The sequence below is a fragment of the Peromyscus californicus genome, unplaced genomic scaffold, assembly GCF_007827085.1.
Source record: "Peromyscus californicus insignis strain IS unplaced genomic scaffold, ASM782708v3 Scaffold_11__1_contigs__length_118956290, whole genome shotgun sequence".
Classification (NCBI taxonomy): domain Eukaryota; kingdom Metazoa; phylum Chordata; class Mammalia; order Rodentia; family Cricetidae; genus Peromyscus; species Peromyscus californicus.
The window spans coordinates 101,166,835-101,183,618 of NW_026294402.1; the positions used below are offsets into that span (position 1 = coordinate 101,166,835).

Consider the following 16,784-nt stretch of genomic DNA (forward strand, 5'->3'; position numbering starts at 1 on the left):
CCTACCTTAAGATGACACCCAGAGGCCCATCTCCCAGGTGATTCTAGATTCTGTCAAGTTGACGACACTAACTTTCACATTGATATATTGTGATGGCTAAAGAAACTGGGCACCCATCTCAGTACCCACTAAAATAAGTAAATCTTACAAGATTTTTTATTCTTATTTTATGTGTATGAGTATTTGCCTGCCTGTATGTCTGGGCACCACATATGTGTAGTGCTCATGGAAGCCAGAAGAGGGTGTTGGATGCTCTGAAACTGGAGTTACACATGGTTGTGGGCCACCATGTGGGCACTGGGGATTGAACCCAGCTCCCCTGGAAAGGCAACCAGGACTCTTAACTACTGGGCCATCTCTCCAGCCCCAAAAAAGCTTTTTTAAAAAAATAATTTATTTTTATTTTATATACATTGGTGTTTTGCCTACATGTATGTTTGTGTAAGTATGTTGGATCCCCCAGGAACTGGAGTTACAGACAGTGGTGAGCTACCATGTGGGTGCTGAGAATTGGACCCAGGTCCTCTGGGGGAGCAGTCAGTGCTCTTAACCACTGAGCCATCTTTCCAGCCCCCTAAAGAAGCTTTTGAAGGAGTGAAAACTTACCGTGGAAGGCAAGTAGATTTGAGCAGTATAAAGAGATGGGTTGTGTAGATTTGTCTATGTGTGTAATGGAGCCTCCCTTCCCAGCCAATGACTCATCACACAGGGGCTGAGAATACCAGTTGTCAGAAGCCATTCTGGTGCTTGGGTCATAGGGGCCCTTGTGACATCATCACTCTGTCCTTTCTACTCTCTCTGCTGGATCAGAGCTAGAGAAGCGCAGACCAGAGGGTGATGGGAACATCTAGCCCCTAACCATGGGTAATTTAGTAGAACATAGATCTGAGGGGGGTTCAACCACGCATGTCTAAGTCAGGGCACGGAATGCTTTATAAGAGATCGATCTATCCAGGTGTGTCCATCCCGCAGCCCACGGGCAGCATGCAGATGAGGATAGCTATGACTGTGGCCCAGTATAAAAATTTAAACTTCCTTAAAATGTTATGAGATTTTTGTGTGTGAGTGATTTTGTTTTGTAACTCAGTTGTGTGGTGCTTTTCGTGTGAACTTTGTAGGTGGTAATGTCATTCACAATGTCTAAAGGTTGGATACATTTGATAGGGTAGAGTAAGGTCTCCTGGTTACCATAGTAGGTTTTAGTAGTGTAAGAAAGACCAGGAATAGCTGGTGTGGTGGCCCACAGCTGTAATCCCAGCACTCAGGGAGGCAGAGGCAAAAGGATGTCTGTGAGTTCAAGGCCAGCCTGTTACTGGACAGCCATAGCCACATAAGGCCAGAAGTGGGGTCTTGTTGACTTGGAAATAGGAAAAATATTTTTATCTTCTCCCTATTTTCTTCCCAAATAAGGAAAGAGAGCTTTAAATAATAATCAGAACAAGGCATAAGTAATAAGTACCTGGGAGGCTGAGCAGACAAATTGTGATGAATTTGAGGCCAGCCTGGGCTACATAGTGAGTTCCAGATCAGCTTGGGCTATAGGATGAAAGTCTCAAAAATATAATCATCTGGCTGGAAAGATGACTCAGCGGTTAAGAGCACTGGCTGCTCTTCCAGAGGTCCTGAGTTCCCAGCACCCACATGGTGGCTCACAACCATCTATAATGGGATCTGTTGCCTTCTTCTGGCCTGCAGGTATACATGCAGATAGAGTATTCATACACATAAAATAAATCTTTTGTCTTGTTTTGTTTCGTTTTTCGAGACAGGGTTTCTCTGTGTAGTTTTGGTGCCTGTCCTGGATCTTGCTCTATAGCCCAGGCTGGCCTCGAACTCACAGAGATCTGCCTATCTCTGCCTCCCGAGTGCTGGGATTAAAGGTGTGCACCACCACCACACAGCAATAAATAAATCTTAAAAAATGAATTATCGGCCGGGCAGTGGTGGTGCACGCCTTTAATCCCAGCACTCGGGAGGCAGAGCCAGGCGGATCTATGTGAGTTCGAGGCCAGCCTGGGCTACCAAGTGAGTCCCAGAAAAGGCACAAAGCTACACAGAGAAACCCTGTCTCGAAAAACCAAAAAAAAAAAAAAAAATTATCATTAAAGAAAATGAAGAAGCATGTTTTAAACATGCTACATGTTGTGTATGTGCAGGCATGTATGTTTGCAATGATGTAAGTGCCAACTGAAGTTTAAACTGTTGATAACATGGGTGGGTAACAGTTCTCTGGTAGATTGTTGAACAGGTACACCTGCATGCCAGAAGAGGGGGGGAGTCATATCCCATTATAGATGGCTGTGAGCCACTGTGTGGTTGCTGGGATTTGAACTCAGGACCTCTGGAAGAGCAGCCAGTAATCTCAACTGCCAAAGTGGATCTTTTTTTTTAAAATTTATTTATTTTTACTTTGTTTGCATTGGTGCATTATCTGTATGTATGTCTATGTGAGGGTGTCAGATCTTGGAGTTAACAGTTGTGGGTTGCCCTGTGGGTGCTGGGAATTGAACCTGGGTCCTCTGGAAGAGCAGTCAGTACTCTTAACCACTGAGCCATCTCTCCAGCCCCCTTCCCCCAAACTGAATCTTAAAATCATTTTACTTCTAAATCATGGTGTCTTGCTCTAGACTGACCAATGAGACAACCATGGAAAACTGGGTGAGGTAGCTAGGGCAGATGTGCCTGTTTTACTGATAGGCGTGCCCAGACACTCAGAGGTCAGGTTGACAAATCCCTGCCAATTAACCCGCATATACCAGAGGAAGGCTTACGTAGCTGGTCACGGCTGTGGCCCCGCTGGGTCCTGCACCTCCTTAATGGAGGATCAGGATTCCTGTCTGGCACACCCTGAACTTCCTAAGTGTCCTAAGTGGTCTTTTCTCTGTTGCAAGGCCCAGAAGAAACTCCTGCCATGACAGAAAATACTCCTGCCATGACAGAAAATACTCCCGCCACGGCAGAAAAAACTCCCGCCACGACAGAAAAAACTCGCGCCTTGACGAAAACATCTGCAGCTGTGCTCCTTCAAGCATGGTGGCGTGGCACACTGCTGAGACGCTCGCTGCTGCATGCTGCCCTCAACGCGTGGATCATTCAGTCCTGGTGGAGAAGGATGCTGGTGAAGTTGTGGGAGATGAGACGGCGAGCGGTTCTGGAGGTGTATGCTAAAAAAACATGGGCAACGGTCAAACTTCAGTCCTGGTACCGGATGTGGCGCATCCGCCAACGATACTGTCGTTTGCTAAATGCTGTCCGTATCATCCAGGTTTATTGGCGTTGGCATAGTTGTCACACTCGTGGTTTTATCCAGGGCAACTATGAAATCAAAGAAAACCAACTGAATATTCAACTTGAAATTTCCCTGGGCTCACAGGCTTGCAAGGTGCAGCAATGTATAACCCTACCAATAAAAGAGTGATCAGGTCTGCTACACCCGTGTCCTCAGCTCTCTTTATCAGGATTTCCAGGTCACTATTAGAGTCAATATGGCAAATACCAGGTGTCTGGCAAATCAGTTCTGAGGGACACTGTTGAAAAGGAGCCTCGGTGCTGGAGGAGAAGGATTTGGGATAGATTAGTAATGTCTGCCACAGCAAGGGTGTTAGGATTTCAGGGTTTCCAGGTGTCAGTTCCAGGGAGAACATATAAATGGTCTCCCCTGACAACATAACATGGAGGCCTGTATTTTGGAGTTTTGTGTTTGCTACAAAATTGCAAAACTTGTTTTAAAAATCATGGTAAAAATTTGACACAAACATTCTTTTAAACTAGGTTGAAAGGTACTTACTTACATTGTGCAACCCTCACCATCAATCTCCATCATGTTTTCATCTTGCAAAGCTGAAAATTTACCCATTAAACAGGAATTTTTTGTTTCTCCCTCCAGCCCTGGACAACTTATTTGTCTTTATGCATTCAACTTTTGATGAGTGGCACCCCTTCCCCGTCCCCATTCTGGAGAACCCAGAGAACTCGCAGAAAACCTATGTTGTAGCGACTGGCTTATTCCACTTATTACAAGTTCAGGTTGTAGCATGTGTCAGGCATCCCTTTGAAAGGCTGAATCACAGCCCAGAGAATGCATGTACTGCCTGTGTCCACCTGTTGATTGACGTGTGTCACTCTGCCTTTTGGCTATTTGAACAATGTGGCTATGGACACAGATGGACAAATAGCACTTTCCCTTCTTTTTAAAAAATTTGTGTGTGTGGTGTGTGCATGTGTATGTGTGTTTGTGTGGTGTAGTGTGTCATGTATGCAAGTGTGTCTGGTATATGCTTATATATGTGTATATGAGAGTCTGTATGTGGTGTATGTTTGTGTGTGGTATATGTGTGTGTGTGTGTGTGTGTGTGTGTGTGTGTGTGTGTGTGTGTGTCTGTGTGTATGTCTGTGTGTTGTGGAATAACCCTTCTGAAGACTCTGAAAATGCATTGCTGTCATTGTTAATAAAAAGCTGATTGGCTGATAGCTAGGCAGGATTTTGGGACAGAGAAAATGCTGGAAAGAAGGGTGGAGTCTTAAGAGTCGCAAGCAGATACAGAGAGAAGACAAAAATGCAGTGTTGAAAGAAAGTACCACCACATGGCAGACCATAGATAAGAAATATGGGTTAATTTAAAATGTAAGAGTTAGCTAGTAACAAGCCTAAGCTATCAGCTGAGCATTTATAATTAATAATAAGTCTCTAAATGGTTATTTGGAGCTGCTGTAAAGACACAGAGAAACTCCACCTGTGTGTGTGTGTGTGTATGTGTGTGTGTGTGTGTGTGTGTGTGTGTGGTGTATGCATGCGTTTGTGTGTTTGTGTGTGTGTGTGTGGTGTTTGCATGCATATGTGCAAGCTCATGCAAATGCACGCAGCTACCCTTGAACTCACTCTGTAGTTGAGGGTGAACTTGAACTTCTGATCTCCTTCCTGTCTCCATCTCTCCAATGCTAGGATCATGGGGTACATACCCCCCCCCATCATTGTGGGTTTGTTTGCTTTTCAAGACCTGTCTCAGTGTGTAGCTGGCCTTGAACTCAGGTCCTCTTGGTATCCATATGCTCCTTTGAGTATACACAAAGGAGTGGAAAACTTACATCCCCATAAAACCCCAAGCATGCATGATTTCAGAAGCTTTATTCATAACTGCCCAAATTTACAAGCAACCAAGGTGTCCTTCAGCATAGGAGGGGTTGAATAAACTGTGATGTGTCCCTCAAGTGGAATATTTTGTGGTGTTAAAGTGAGTAGGCCATGATGACACATGGAAGAACTTACACGCATATTATTCAAGGAAAGAAAGCATCCTGAAAGGCTACATACACAGTGTGCACTTCAGCTATGTAGTGCTCTAGAAAACAAAACAAAAACAAACAAACTATGGAGGAAGTTGTTGGTTAAATGGCGCGCTGCTTGTGGCTGGCTGCCACCCGCAGCGGCCATGCCGGTGGAGGAGAGTGCTGGAGGAGAGTCACAAGCCATAGTTACCTTTTTTTTTTTTTTTTTTGAGACAGGGTTTCTCTGTGTAGCTTTGCGCCTTTCCTGGGACTCACTTGGTAGTCCAGGCTGGCCTCGAACTCACAGAGATCCGCCTGGCTCTGCCTCCCGAGTGCTGGGATTAAAGGCGTGCGCCACCACCGCCCGGCCATAGTTACCTTTTTAGAGCTTTATTGGGGGGGGGAGAGGGCGAGGGGGGGAGAGAGAGAGAGAGAGAGAGAGAGAGAGAGAGAGAGAGAGAGAGAGAGGAAAGAGAAGGAGGTCCAGACGGAAGGAAAGAGTGGAAAGAAAGAGAGGGAAGAGGAAGGGCGCACAGAGGGCCCACCCGCTTTTTAGGCTGGGATGCCGTCAAAGGTTGATGACGTAGTTAAGGACAGAATACTTACAGAAGTAAATAAAATAAATGTCAGAGAGTGGTAGGCTTTTGGGGGTGGGGGCTGAGGATGGAGAAGTATGTGGTCTGGGATGAATTTGAACTTGCAGTCCTCTAGTCTCTGCCTTCCGCGTGCTGGGATTACATGTGTGCACATCTACCTGAGCACACAGGAATCTTTTTTTTTTTTTTAGGGAAGTTATACTATCATTCATGATTCTATAGCAGTGAATGCATGGCAAAGAGTGTATGCTAACAGGAAGTGTGTGTTTTGGGTGATTTTGTTGTCGGCTTGTAGACTTATTGTAACAAATGTGCTGCTCTGGTGGAAGATGTTGATTATAAGGGAGGCTAGGAGCGTTTCAGGGCAGGGGAAACAGCTCCATACTTTCCATTTGTTGTGAACTTAAAACTACCAAAAAGTTAAAAACAAACAAACAAACAAACAGCTAAAAGACTTCTAGGCTGGTGAGATGCTCAGTGGATTACGATGCCTGTCACCAAGCCTGGTGACCTTGACAGTGAGTGAGTGACCACGTGACATCTTTCCTCCGCTATCATTTAGCTCATGAACACACTATCCTTCACTGAACCTGCTGGACTTTGGTGTTTTATATCAAGAGTTTTAAATTTTCAGTATATAGATCAGCGTTGACTGTATTAAGGGATTATCCAAATGAATTTTCTCTTTTCCTTCCTTCCTTCCTTCCCTCCTCCCTTCCTCTCCACTCCCTCTTTCCCTCCTTTCTTCCCTTTCTTTCTGCCTTTCTTTCTTTTTAGATGGCTCTCATGTAGCTCAGGCTAGCCTTGAACTCACTATATTAAGTTATATCCTTAAGCTATCCTTAAGTTAAGGATGACCTTGAACTTCTGACCTTGCTGCTTCTACTTCCCAAGTGCTGGAATTACCAATGTGCACCATCATGTCTGGTTTTACATGGTATAGGGCATCGCACATGCTGGCCATGCACTCTACTGAAGGAACTACCCTACTTTCTAAATCTTTTTCTTTGGGTGGATTTTTGCTTGTATTTAGATTCTTGAATTTGTACTCTCAAACCTATAATCTGCAAATAAGAGCGGTTTGGCTTCCTCCTTTCCTGTCTGTCTGCCTGTTGTTTCTCTTTATTGACTAATTGCCTGGGCTAGAACTCCCAGTACCCCAGTGAACACCTTTGAGAGCAGATGTGTTGTCTCAATTGCGATCTGGCAGGGAAGTGGGGTTGGTGGAGTGTGCTCGGTTACTGTTAGGCTAGTGGTAGGGTTCTCATAGAACCTCTTCATCAGACTTCTAAAATGTCCGAGTTATCATGAGTAGATGCTAAATTTGCCATGTCATTTTTCTGTACTGATTAATATAGTCACATGTGGACTGATGGATTTTAATGTTTATCTTTGCTTCCTAGAGTTAAATTTGGTTTGCTCGAGGTCTAGAATCACTTTTATATGTTGTTGGGTTTTGATGTGTGGTTTTTGAGTGTGATGAGACATTTTATTGCTCAGTTATATGTGACTAAGTACCTAGGGTACTGGACATTTGTGCTCCTCAAGGATCCATCGGGGACAGCGGCTCTGTGTTTGTGGTCTCACGCCAGTGAGGACTAACGACTCAGGTACTTGTAGGAGTATGACAAGAAGAAGCAAGCTTTATTAGAGCTACAGAAAAGTGAGGAGTTGAGGAAAAGTGAGAGACTGTCAAGAGTGAGAGGGGTCCTCACAGAGGTAAAAAGCTATCGATGGACCTTCCTGGTCTGGGGATTTGTAGAGGGCTGCGGCGGACACTGGACAAAGGCTGAGGTAACGTCGTGGTTTGGTCTCGGGTATCATGGGCACAGATGCTCTGTGCATGTCCCCCTGGTCCCCCCAAGGAGATGATCATGCCCTGTCCCTCCGTTAGGGGTGGTTGAAGCCTCTTCTTTATCCATGTCTGATTCTGACTTTGTTAGGTGTTGGCCTGACTATCTGCTGGCCCTTAGACACTGGCTGGCATCGTTACCTCCAACTTTGCAGGTGTCTCGATTGCCATTAATTATCCTAAGCTAGTTTTGCTCCTTGAACCAAGGAGGGCTGGAGGAGAGATGGCTGAGTGGTTCAGAGCACTGGCTGGTCTTCCAGAGGACCTGGGTTTGATTCCCAGCACCCACATGGTGACTCACAGTCACTTATAACTCCAGTTCTAGGGTATCTGATGCCCTCTTCTGGCCTCTCTGGGTACCAGGTATACTCATGGTACACAGACATACATGTCGGTAAAACAGACATACAGATACACACACACACACACACACACACACACACACACACACACACACACACACATACGCACACGCACACGTCAAACATCTACCAAGAACTAGCTGTGTTTGGTTGGATAACTCCTTGTGTACAAGATGGTCTGGGTTCTCTTTCCTGAAATGGGGGACAGGTGGGAATGGGGGGCTTTCTCGGAAGCTCCCATTTAATGTTGCAACTAGCTGTATTCGAAGCAAGGACATGTGGGAGAACAATGGCGCCTTGCTTGTGTTCCTCAGCGGACCCATGGTTGTGTCATACCCAGCCCTCTGCCTCGGTGCTCCAGACTGCCATTTTAACACTTCCTCTTTCTTTTAGCCACGGCCTCCATTCTCAAAACCTGCGCGAGCAGCTTCAGTTTTCACCACGGTCTCTCTCCTCCGACTGCGTGCTGAGAGCCAGGCTCTGTCCTGGGGTGGAAATGCTGGTATTTTCTCCTGGGTTTTGGCGTATAAGTCCCCGGGAGCTACTGTTCTACAGTTCCTTTTATCACTCCTCTCCTTTGCACCCCCTGGTTTCACTTTGGTATGAACACTGGCCTCACAAAAGTTTCTGTTCTAATGAAATTGTGTAAAGTTGATTTTTTAAAATTATTCTTTAAATGTGTGCCTTCATATGCACGCATGTATGCATGTATATGAGTGCTTGTGTACATGTGTGTGCACGTGTGTGTGTGTGTGTGTGTGTGTGTGTGTGTGTGTGTGTGTGTGTACGTGTATTTGTGGAAGGGAGAGGTTGACTTTAGGTATCTTCCCTGATCCTTCTCATCTTAGTTTTGACTCAGGGTCTCTCAGTAAACCTAGAATGCACCAATTTAGCTGGACTGGCTGGCCTTCAAACCCCAGGCACCCTCCTGTTTGTGCCTTTCCAAGTCTGGGATACAGGTGTCCTGCCAAACCTGGCTCTTTTTACATGGGTGCTGGAATCAAACTCAGGCAAGTACTTTACTGGCTGAGCCATTTTCTCAGTCCCCCCTCTTCCCTAACAGTAGGCTCTCCCTAAGTAGCCCTGTCTTGACCAGGCTGGCCTTGAACTCACAGAGATCTGCCTGCTGAGGTCAGGTACAGGCTGACAGAGAAACCAGCCCTGTGAAGCATCCTCTTCCCTGTGCTACTCAGCTCTTCTTATAGCCCAGCAAGTTCTTTTCTCCTGTTTAACAAATAGCCACCACCACCACGAGTGACATAAAAATCCTTGCATATCAGGCTGGGCGGTGGTGGCACACGCCTTTAATCCCAGCACTTGGGAGGCAGAGACAGGTGGATTTCTGTGAGTTCAAGGCCAGCCTGGTCTACAAAGTGAGTTCCAGGAAAGGCGCAAAGCTACACAGAGAAACCCTGTCTTGAAAAACCAAAAAAAAAAAAAAAAAAAAAAAAAAATCCTTGCATATCTTGTTCAATTGGAGAATTTTAGTATTTCCCATTTATCACTAGGACAATATCATAACATTTTTGTATCTGGCTACCACATATAGGCAATTTTCTTTCTTTCTGTCTTTTCTCTTTTTTCTTTTCTTTCTTTTTTTTTTTTTTTTTTTTTTTTTTTGAGACAGAGTTTCTCTGTGTAGATCTGGCTGTCCTGGAACTAGCTCTGTAGACCAGGCTGGCCTCGAACTCAGAGATCCACCTGAGTGCTAGGCTTAAAGGCATGCACCACCATGTCTTTAAATGGAGGTAAACAACTCTAGCAAAACAGACCACAGTTTCCCTTCAAGTCAAGTGTCTTTTTTTTTTACGTTTATTTTTAATTATGTGTATATGTGTGACCCTGTTTGTGTATATGTGCATGTGTGAGTGCAGATTTGTATGTGTGCAGGTCAGAGGGAGAAGAAGCAAAATTGGGTATTTGGAGAGGAGAGGCTTTGGGTTATTCAACCCGTAAAATGGAAATGCAAACATGAGAGAAAATTGGGGAACTATTCAGTTGAGATATAGTCTTGAGGATAGGCAGTCTTGATCAAACGGCGCTATACTACAGGCAAAGGAGAAGGAAGGTGGTGGCTTCACCCCATACGTGTTGAGAGAGGGAGGGGAAGAAGAAGGGACAGGGAGGAAGAGAAGAAGCCAGACTCCGCAGAGCATTGATTGTAATGAAGCACAGAATCTGGACTGGTAAAGTTAGGTGCAGCAGGAGTGATGGCCTGAAAGACTGGCAGTGTCTAGAGATGGAAGATCTTAACACACCGGAAGAGACACTCCATCTGTTACTGAGAAGCTGGACCAGAGGGAAAGGAGGAAGTAATCAGAGACGGGGCCCGGAGAAAGCAATTTGAGCAGCCTTCCATCACAGGGGATAATCATTTCTAGAGGCTCACTGTCCAATGCAGTAGCCACTAGCCACAGCGTGGAGAGCTAAGTTTAAATGTAAAGAAGTTCAAAACCCATTCCCTCAGTTTCACTAGGTGTAGTTCCAGGGCTTTTCCGTACCACACAGTGCAGCCACAGAAGGTTCTACAAAATAGTGCTGTCTTCGTATGGCCATGGGAGCAGAATTGAAGAGCCTGCGAGGGTCGTTTAGGGGCTAGGAAGGAGGGATGTTAGAGGGCACCTTGTTTGCTACACAACCCTTCAGGGGAGGAGTTGGGGTGAGAGGACGTGAAGAAGGAATTGAGGTGCCAGGAGTGTCTTTTTAGAAAACAGTTTATTTTTAGTTCATGCACACTCATGTTTTGCCTGCATGTATGTCTGTGTGAAGGTGTTGGGTCTCCTGAAACTGGAGTTACAGTTATGAGCTGCCATGTGAGTGCTGGGAATTGAACCTGAGTCATCTGGAAGAACAGCTTAACCACTGAGCCCTGCTCTAGCCCTGTGAGAGTCTTTTTCCTCTTATTCTCCGGGTTATCTCCTTGCCTGTTGATATGCCCAGCCCTAGCTCCAGCACTAAGGCCAACCTCCTATCCTTACTTGGGGCCACATTGTGATGCCCTCATTCAGACACTGACATTTGCTTTAGGTGCTTCCCAAAGAGGGAACAGAGGCACTCTAGACCCCAGCCAGCCCTGACTCCAGACCCCAGATTCAGTCTATGCATGCAGAGGTATCAAGAGTTTTCATGGGTTGTCGTCTTTAGATCAGTGACTGGCAGAAAGGAATGGGCCTGAGGATGGGAACTGGACTTCTGTGAGGTCAGGTCAGGTTGGGACCTAGCTGATGTTTTGATGATTGAGTGGCATGTGACCATTACCATTCCAATACACAAACACAGGAAAACCTTACTGTCGTTCTCTGTGAGAGACAACAGGAGTCAGTGAGGCCCAAGACTCAAGGCTTCCATTAGTCGGAAACAAACATACACCAACCATTTAGACCTTTACTGGGGACCGAAGACATAGCGTTCCTTCTAATCAGCTCTCAGTGGTCAATGATCTCAATGTGGAACTGCAGGTGAGTGGTGGTGATCACACAGTGACCCCTCAGGAGGGAGCAAGACTGGCAATTGTGGTATTTCCAGTGGCCCTGGATGATGCAGATGGCATTGAGGACCTGGCAGTACCGCCAGTGGATGCGCCACATCCGAATCAGGGACTGGAGCTTGACCACCGCTCTCTCTCTGTTCGAGTAGTCAATCAGCGCTTTCCTCCGCTTCTTCTCCAGATTCCTCCCGAGTGTCAACCGCCACCAGCATTGGATGATCCAGGCTCTGAGGGCTGCGTGGAGCAGAGTCCTGCGCACCAGTGTGCCACGCCACCAGGCCTGGACCTTAATGGCTGCTTTGATTTTGGCCTTTTTAAGCTTTTTCTAGACAGAGATAAGAGAGATTACTCAAGGACCTTCCTGCTACCAACTTTCAGGGTCTTCTTGGAAGGGCTTTGGACTATCTCTTAGCATTGGCTCTTCCTTGGAGAGTTCTGGGATCTAGCAGAACTCTAATCAGGAGCCAGGAGACCTGGTAGGGACCTTCTTTGTCATTGTGGACACATCACCTCACACTCAGCGTCACAATTCATTTCTTTTTCTTTTTTTTTCTTTGAGACAGAGTTTGTTTTTGAGTCCTGGAACTCGCTCTGTAGACCAGGCTGGCCTCGAACTCACAGAGATCCTCTTGCCTCTGCCTCCTGAGTGCTAGGATTAAAGGCGTGCACCACCACCGCCCAGCTGCTCCTTTCTTTTCCGTCCCATGTATTCTAGGCTGGCCTGGAACTTCTTAGACAGTGGAGGATGACTTTAAATTTCTGTTCCTCCGGCCTCCACCTCCCAAGGGCTGGGATGACAGGGGGTGTACCTCCCAAGGGCTGGGATGACTGGGGGTGTAACTCCCAAGGGCTGGGATGCCTGGGGGTGTACCTCCCAAGGGCTGGGATGACCGGGGGTGTACTTCCCAAGGGCTGGGATGACAGGGGGTGTACCCTCTCGGCCAACAGTATTCTTCTCTTGCCTACCCCACTGATGCCTAAATCAAGAGAAAACCAGAGTCACTGGAAGGGTCTCCTGGGGATGAGAGGAGCTCTGCTGTAGTCACAACTCATCTTTGGGGCGCACTGATTGGGGAACATTTGCTCTCCTAATGCTTCTGTCTGGTTTTGCTTTGCTGACTCGTGTCCCATCATCTGATGGCTCTCTGCAGTAATCATGGATTTTTATTTCGTGGTGTGGTTTGTAGTACTTCCTGCATGTTCTACAACCAGCCTTCCTGTATTTAGGCCATTCTGCTTAATTCAGAGTACTCGTGTTCTCGACTTCCAGTCCCAAGCTGTTAGTTTCTGATGGCTTTCCCACTTTCCAGTCACCATGCCACAGTCAGGCTCAGATCCAAGAGTCTGGACTGAGGAGGAGGGAGGAGGAGGAGGAGGAGGAGGAGGAGGAGGAGGAGGAGGAGGAGGAGACAGAGAGGAATGAGCAAATACTGACTTGACTTGGTTATTTTAGACTTGGGTGTATATGAGGTGGAATCCCACGCCCCTAGAACATGGATACAGATGATTTGGAGTTCTTTTAACTGTTGTAGTTCTACTCACTTGTTTTTTTACTTTTCGTTTCTCTTTCCTTTGAACAATCTCATCTTCCTCTTCAGTTACAGATGAAATTAAACTGCTCTTGGACTGTCACCAGAATTAAATGAGAAATACACATCTGTGAGAAAACCATTCTTTGTGTGGGTCTGTTCAAAACCACCCACTGCTTGACTATCCCTTCTTTTACTTAGACCTGGGAAGTCCAGGATGATACCCATCCACACCCCTGCTCTAACCACCTGCTGGATCTGTCATGTCGTTTACACAAAACTTAAGCACCTTAACCAACCTGCATCTAGATGGTTTGTTTGCCCTGGTTTCTCTGCTTCCCAAGGTCTGGTACGAGTGGTCTGATGGGGAAACTGAATTCACAATGGCTTTGTGATATAGGATTAAGACATCTGCCTCAGACTCTCCTTCACCTACCTCCATGTCACACATGTGCTACTGTCCCCCTCTCAAGTCCCTTCTCCCAGGAACCCCTTTCTAGCCTCTCGCCTCTACAGGCATTCCAAGCGGGGGGACCCACAAATCTAAAAATTCAAATCTAGGATCTGCACATGAGAGAGAACATGCATCTGTCTTTCTGAACCTGGGCTACTTCCCTCAGTAAAATACCTTCTAGTTCCCCCCATGTACCCAGCAGCCTTACAATGGCTGTGTATTCACAGAATTCAAGATTCAGTTCTGTGTATATACCACGTTTTCCTTATCTGTCATCAGTTGGTAGGCATCTAGGCTGACTGTTTCCTAGCTAATGTGGATAGAATATTGATGAACATGGAAGTCCAAGTATCTCTGTAGTCAGAGCTACAAGCTTCGATTCTTCTGGCTAGCTTTCACAATCCTCAAAGGTTGTATGCATACTACCAGGGGAGAAAAGTAATCCACAGTCTTATCCAGCTGTGAACCCTGGAAGCTGCAGGAACAACTGACCTGACAAGACCTATCCATTTATGCAATAGTGGCACAACCACTATTGTGGGAACAACCAACCACTTTCAGATTGGATTTTAAGACCCTTCTACAAGATGGAACCCAAGTCTTGTAGCATGAATCTTAAAGAGTCTTATTAATAAAAAACTTGGAAGCCAGGTATTGGGGTGATGCTGAAAGATCAGAGAAACATAACAAGCCACAGCCAACCTCACCTCGCCAATTCCTCAGCTGACCTTGTTTCCTCAAACTGAAAGTTTGTGAGTCCTCACCTGAATGGATCTCAGCTGAACTGCTGCTAAAAGCGTAAAAAGGCTCTAGTTCCTGGTCTTTATGCCTTATATACCTTTCTGCTGCCTGCCATCACTTCTTGGGATTAAAGGTGTGTGTTATTATGCCTGGATGTTTCCAGTGTGGCTTTGAACTCACAGAGATCCAGAGGGATCTCTGCCTCTGGAATGCTAGGATTAAAGGCGTGTGCTACCATTGCCTAAACCTATGTTTAGTATAGCGGGTGTTCTGTTCTCTGACCCCTAGATGAGTTTATTGGGGTGCACAATATATCAACCACAATGTCTGGCATTGTTAACTGGGCCAAGAGCCCAGGGCAGGCTAGGTCATAGGCCCTAGGGGAGAACCTAGTAATACTTTTCTGCTAAATAGTCGTAGCAATAAATATCCCCCTAAGCTCTTATTTTTATACCCACAGATTAGTACATCTCTCAACCCTGATCAAAGATGCTTCTTTTTACAGTAGATGGAGATTAATGCAGAGACCCAGAACCCATTGAGAAGGCCATTAAAGATCTACCATAAATAGGCACCAAGACATGATAGACTCAATCTGAATCTCTAAAAACTTAGAAATTCAGATGTTACTCATTAAAAACTATCCTAAAAGAATTTCCATCAAGAATTTCACAGGAGGAAATCAAACTTATACAGCCACTTTGGAAATCAATATGGCGCTTTCTTAGAAAACTGGGAATCAATCTCCCCCAAGACCCAGCTATACCACTCTTGGGCATATACCCAAGGAATGCTCAACCACACCACAAGGGCACATGCTCAGCTATGTTCATAGCAGCATTGTTTGTAGTAGCCAGAACCTGGAAACAACCTAGATGCCCTTCAACTGAAGAATGGATAAATAAAATATGGTACATAGACACAATGGATTACTACTCAGCAGAGAAAAACAATGACATCATGAGGTTTGCAGGCAAATGGGTGGATCTAGAAAAAATCATCCTGAGTGAGGTAACCCAGACTTAAAAAGACAAACATGGTATGTACTCACTCATAGGAGGATACTAGATGTAAAACAAAGGATGACTAGACTGCTACTCACAACTCCAGGGAGGCTACCTAGAAAACAGGACCCTAAGAAAGACACAGGGATTGCCCAATGACAGAGAAATGGATGAGATCTACATGAGCAAACTGGACATAAGGGGGGGCGGGTAATGAAGGGCAAGATTTGAGGGAAAGAGAACTTAGGGGAGCGGAAAATCCCAGGTGGATCAAGAACAGAGAGGGAGAAGAAGGGAAAAGAGACCATGATAAATGAAGACCACATGGGAATAGGAAGAAGCAAAGTGCTAGAGAGGTCCCCAGAAATCCACAAAGATACCCACACAATAGACTGCTGGCAAGGGTCGAGAAAAAGCCCGAACTGATCTACTCTGGTGATAGGATGGCCAAACACTCTAACAGTCATGCTAGAAATCTCATCCAATGACTGATGGAAGCAGATGCAGAGATCCACGGCCAGGCCCCAGGTGGAGCTCCAGGAATCCAGTCGGCGAGAAAGAGGAGGGATTGTATGAGCGAGAATTGTGGAGACCAAGATTGGAAAAAGCACAGGGACAAATAGCCAAACTAATGGAAACACATGAACTATGAACCATAGCTGAGGAGCCCCCAACTGGATCAGGCCCTCTGGATAAGTGACACAGTTGATTAGCCTGAACTGTTTGGGAGGCACCCAGGCAGTGGGACCAGGACCTGTCCTTGGTGCATGAGTTGGCTGTTTGGAACCTGGGGCCTATGCAGGGACACTTTGCTCAGCCTGGGAGGAGGGGACTGGACCTGCCTGGACTGAATCTACCAGGCTGAGCTGAATCCCCAGGGGAGTCCTTGCCCTGGAGGAGATGGGAATGGGGGCTAGGCTGGGGGGAGGGAGAGGAGCGGGAGGAGGGAGGACAGGGGAATCCATGGCTGATATGTAAAATTAAATCAAATTATAAAATTAAAAAAAATGAAAATGGCAAAAAAAGAGAAACTAAATTAAAAAAATAAGAATTTCACAGGAGCTGGGCAGTGGTGGCACATGCCTTTAATCCTAGCACTCAGGGGACAGAGGCAGGCGGATCTCTGTGAGTTTAAGGCCAGCCTGGTCTGCAGAATGAGTGCCTGGACAGCCAGGGCTACACAGAGAAACCCTGTTTCTTTCTTTCTTTTTTTTTTTAAGGTGTGTACCACCACCGCCTGGCTTTTTTTTTTTTTTTTTTTAAGATTTATTTATTTATTATGTATACAGCATGTATGACCGCAGGCCAGAAGAGGGCACCAGATCTCATTACAGATGGTTGTGAGCCACCATGTGGTTGCTGGGAATTGAACTCAGGACCTCTGGAAGAGCAGTCAGTGCTCTTAACCTCTGAGCCATCTCTCCAGTCCCAACCCTGTTTCAAAAAAAAAAAAAAAAAAGTCAAAACAAAAAAAGGATTTCACAGGGACAGTTT

At 45.9% G+C, this 16,784-nt stretch overlaps 2 protein-coding genes across 2 annotated transcripts; one reads left to right on the forward strand and one right to left on the reverse strand.

The window, feature by feature from the left end:
* Window positions 1-2,922: 2,922 nt before the first annotated feature.
* On the forward strand, window positions 2,923-3,418 carry LOC128104769 (IQ domain-containing protein F5-like). Its single transcript, XM_052729806.1, has one exon. It carries the CDS (start codon window positions 2,933-2,935, stop codon window positions 3,416-3,418), a length of 486 nt encoding a protein of 161 aa, XP_052585766.1. The 5' UTR covers window positions 2,923-2,932.
* An 8,082-nt stretch (window positions 3,419-11,500) lies between these two features.
* LOC128105467 (IQ domain-containing protein F2-like) lies at window positions 11,501-13,533 on the reverse strand. Its single transcript, XM_052730652.1, has 2 exons — window positions 13,528-13,533; window positions 11,501-11,887 (listed from the first exon to the last, which is right to left on the reverse strand). The coding sequence occupies exons 1-2, from the start codon at window positions 13,531-13,533 to the stop codon at window positions 11,501-11,503; spliced, it is 393 nt and encodes a 130-aa protein (XP_052586612.1).
* Between the last annotated feature and the right edge of the window lie 3,251 nt (window positions 13,534-16,784).

What these genes read in the sequence shown, in the direction of transcription:
- LOC128104769 (XM_052729806.1), top strand. Translation starts at nt 2,933, where the DNA reads ATGACAGAAAATACTCCCGCCACGGCAGAAAAAACTCCCGCCACGACA.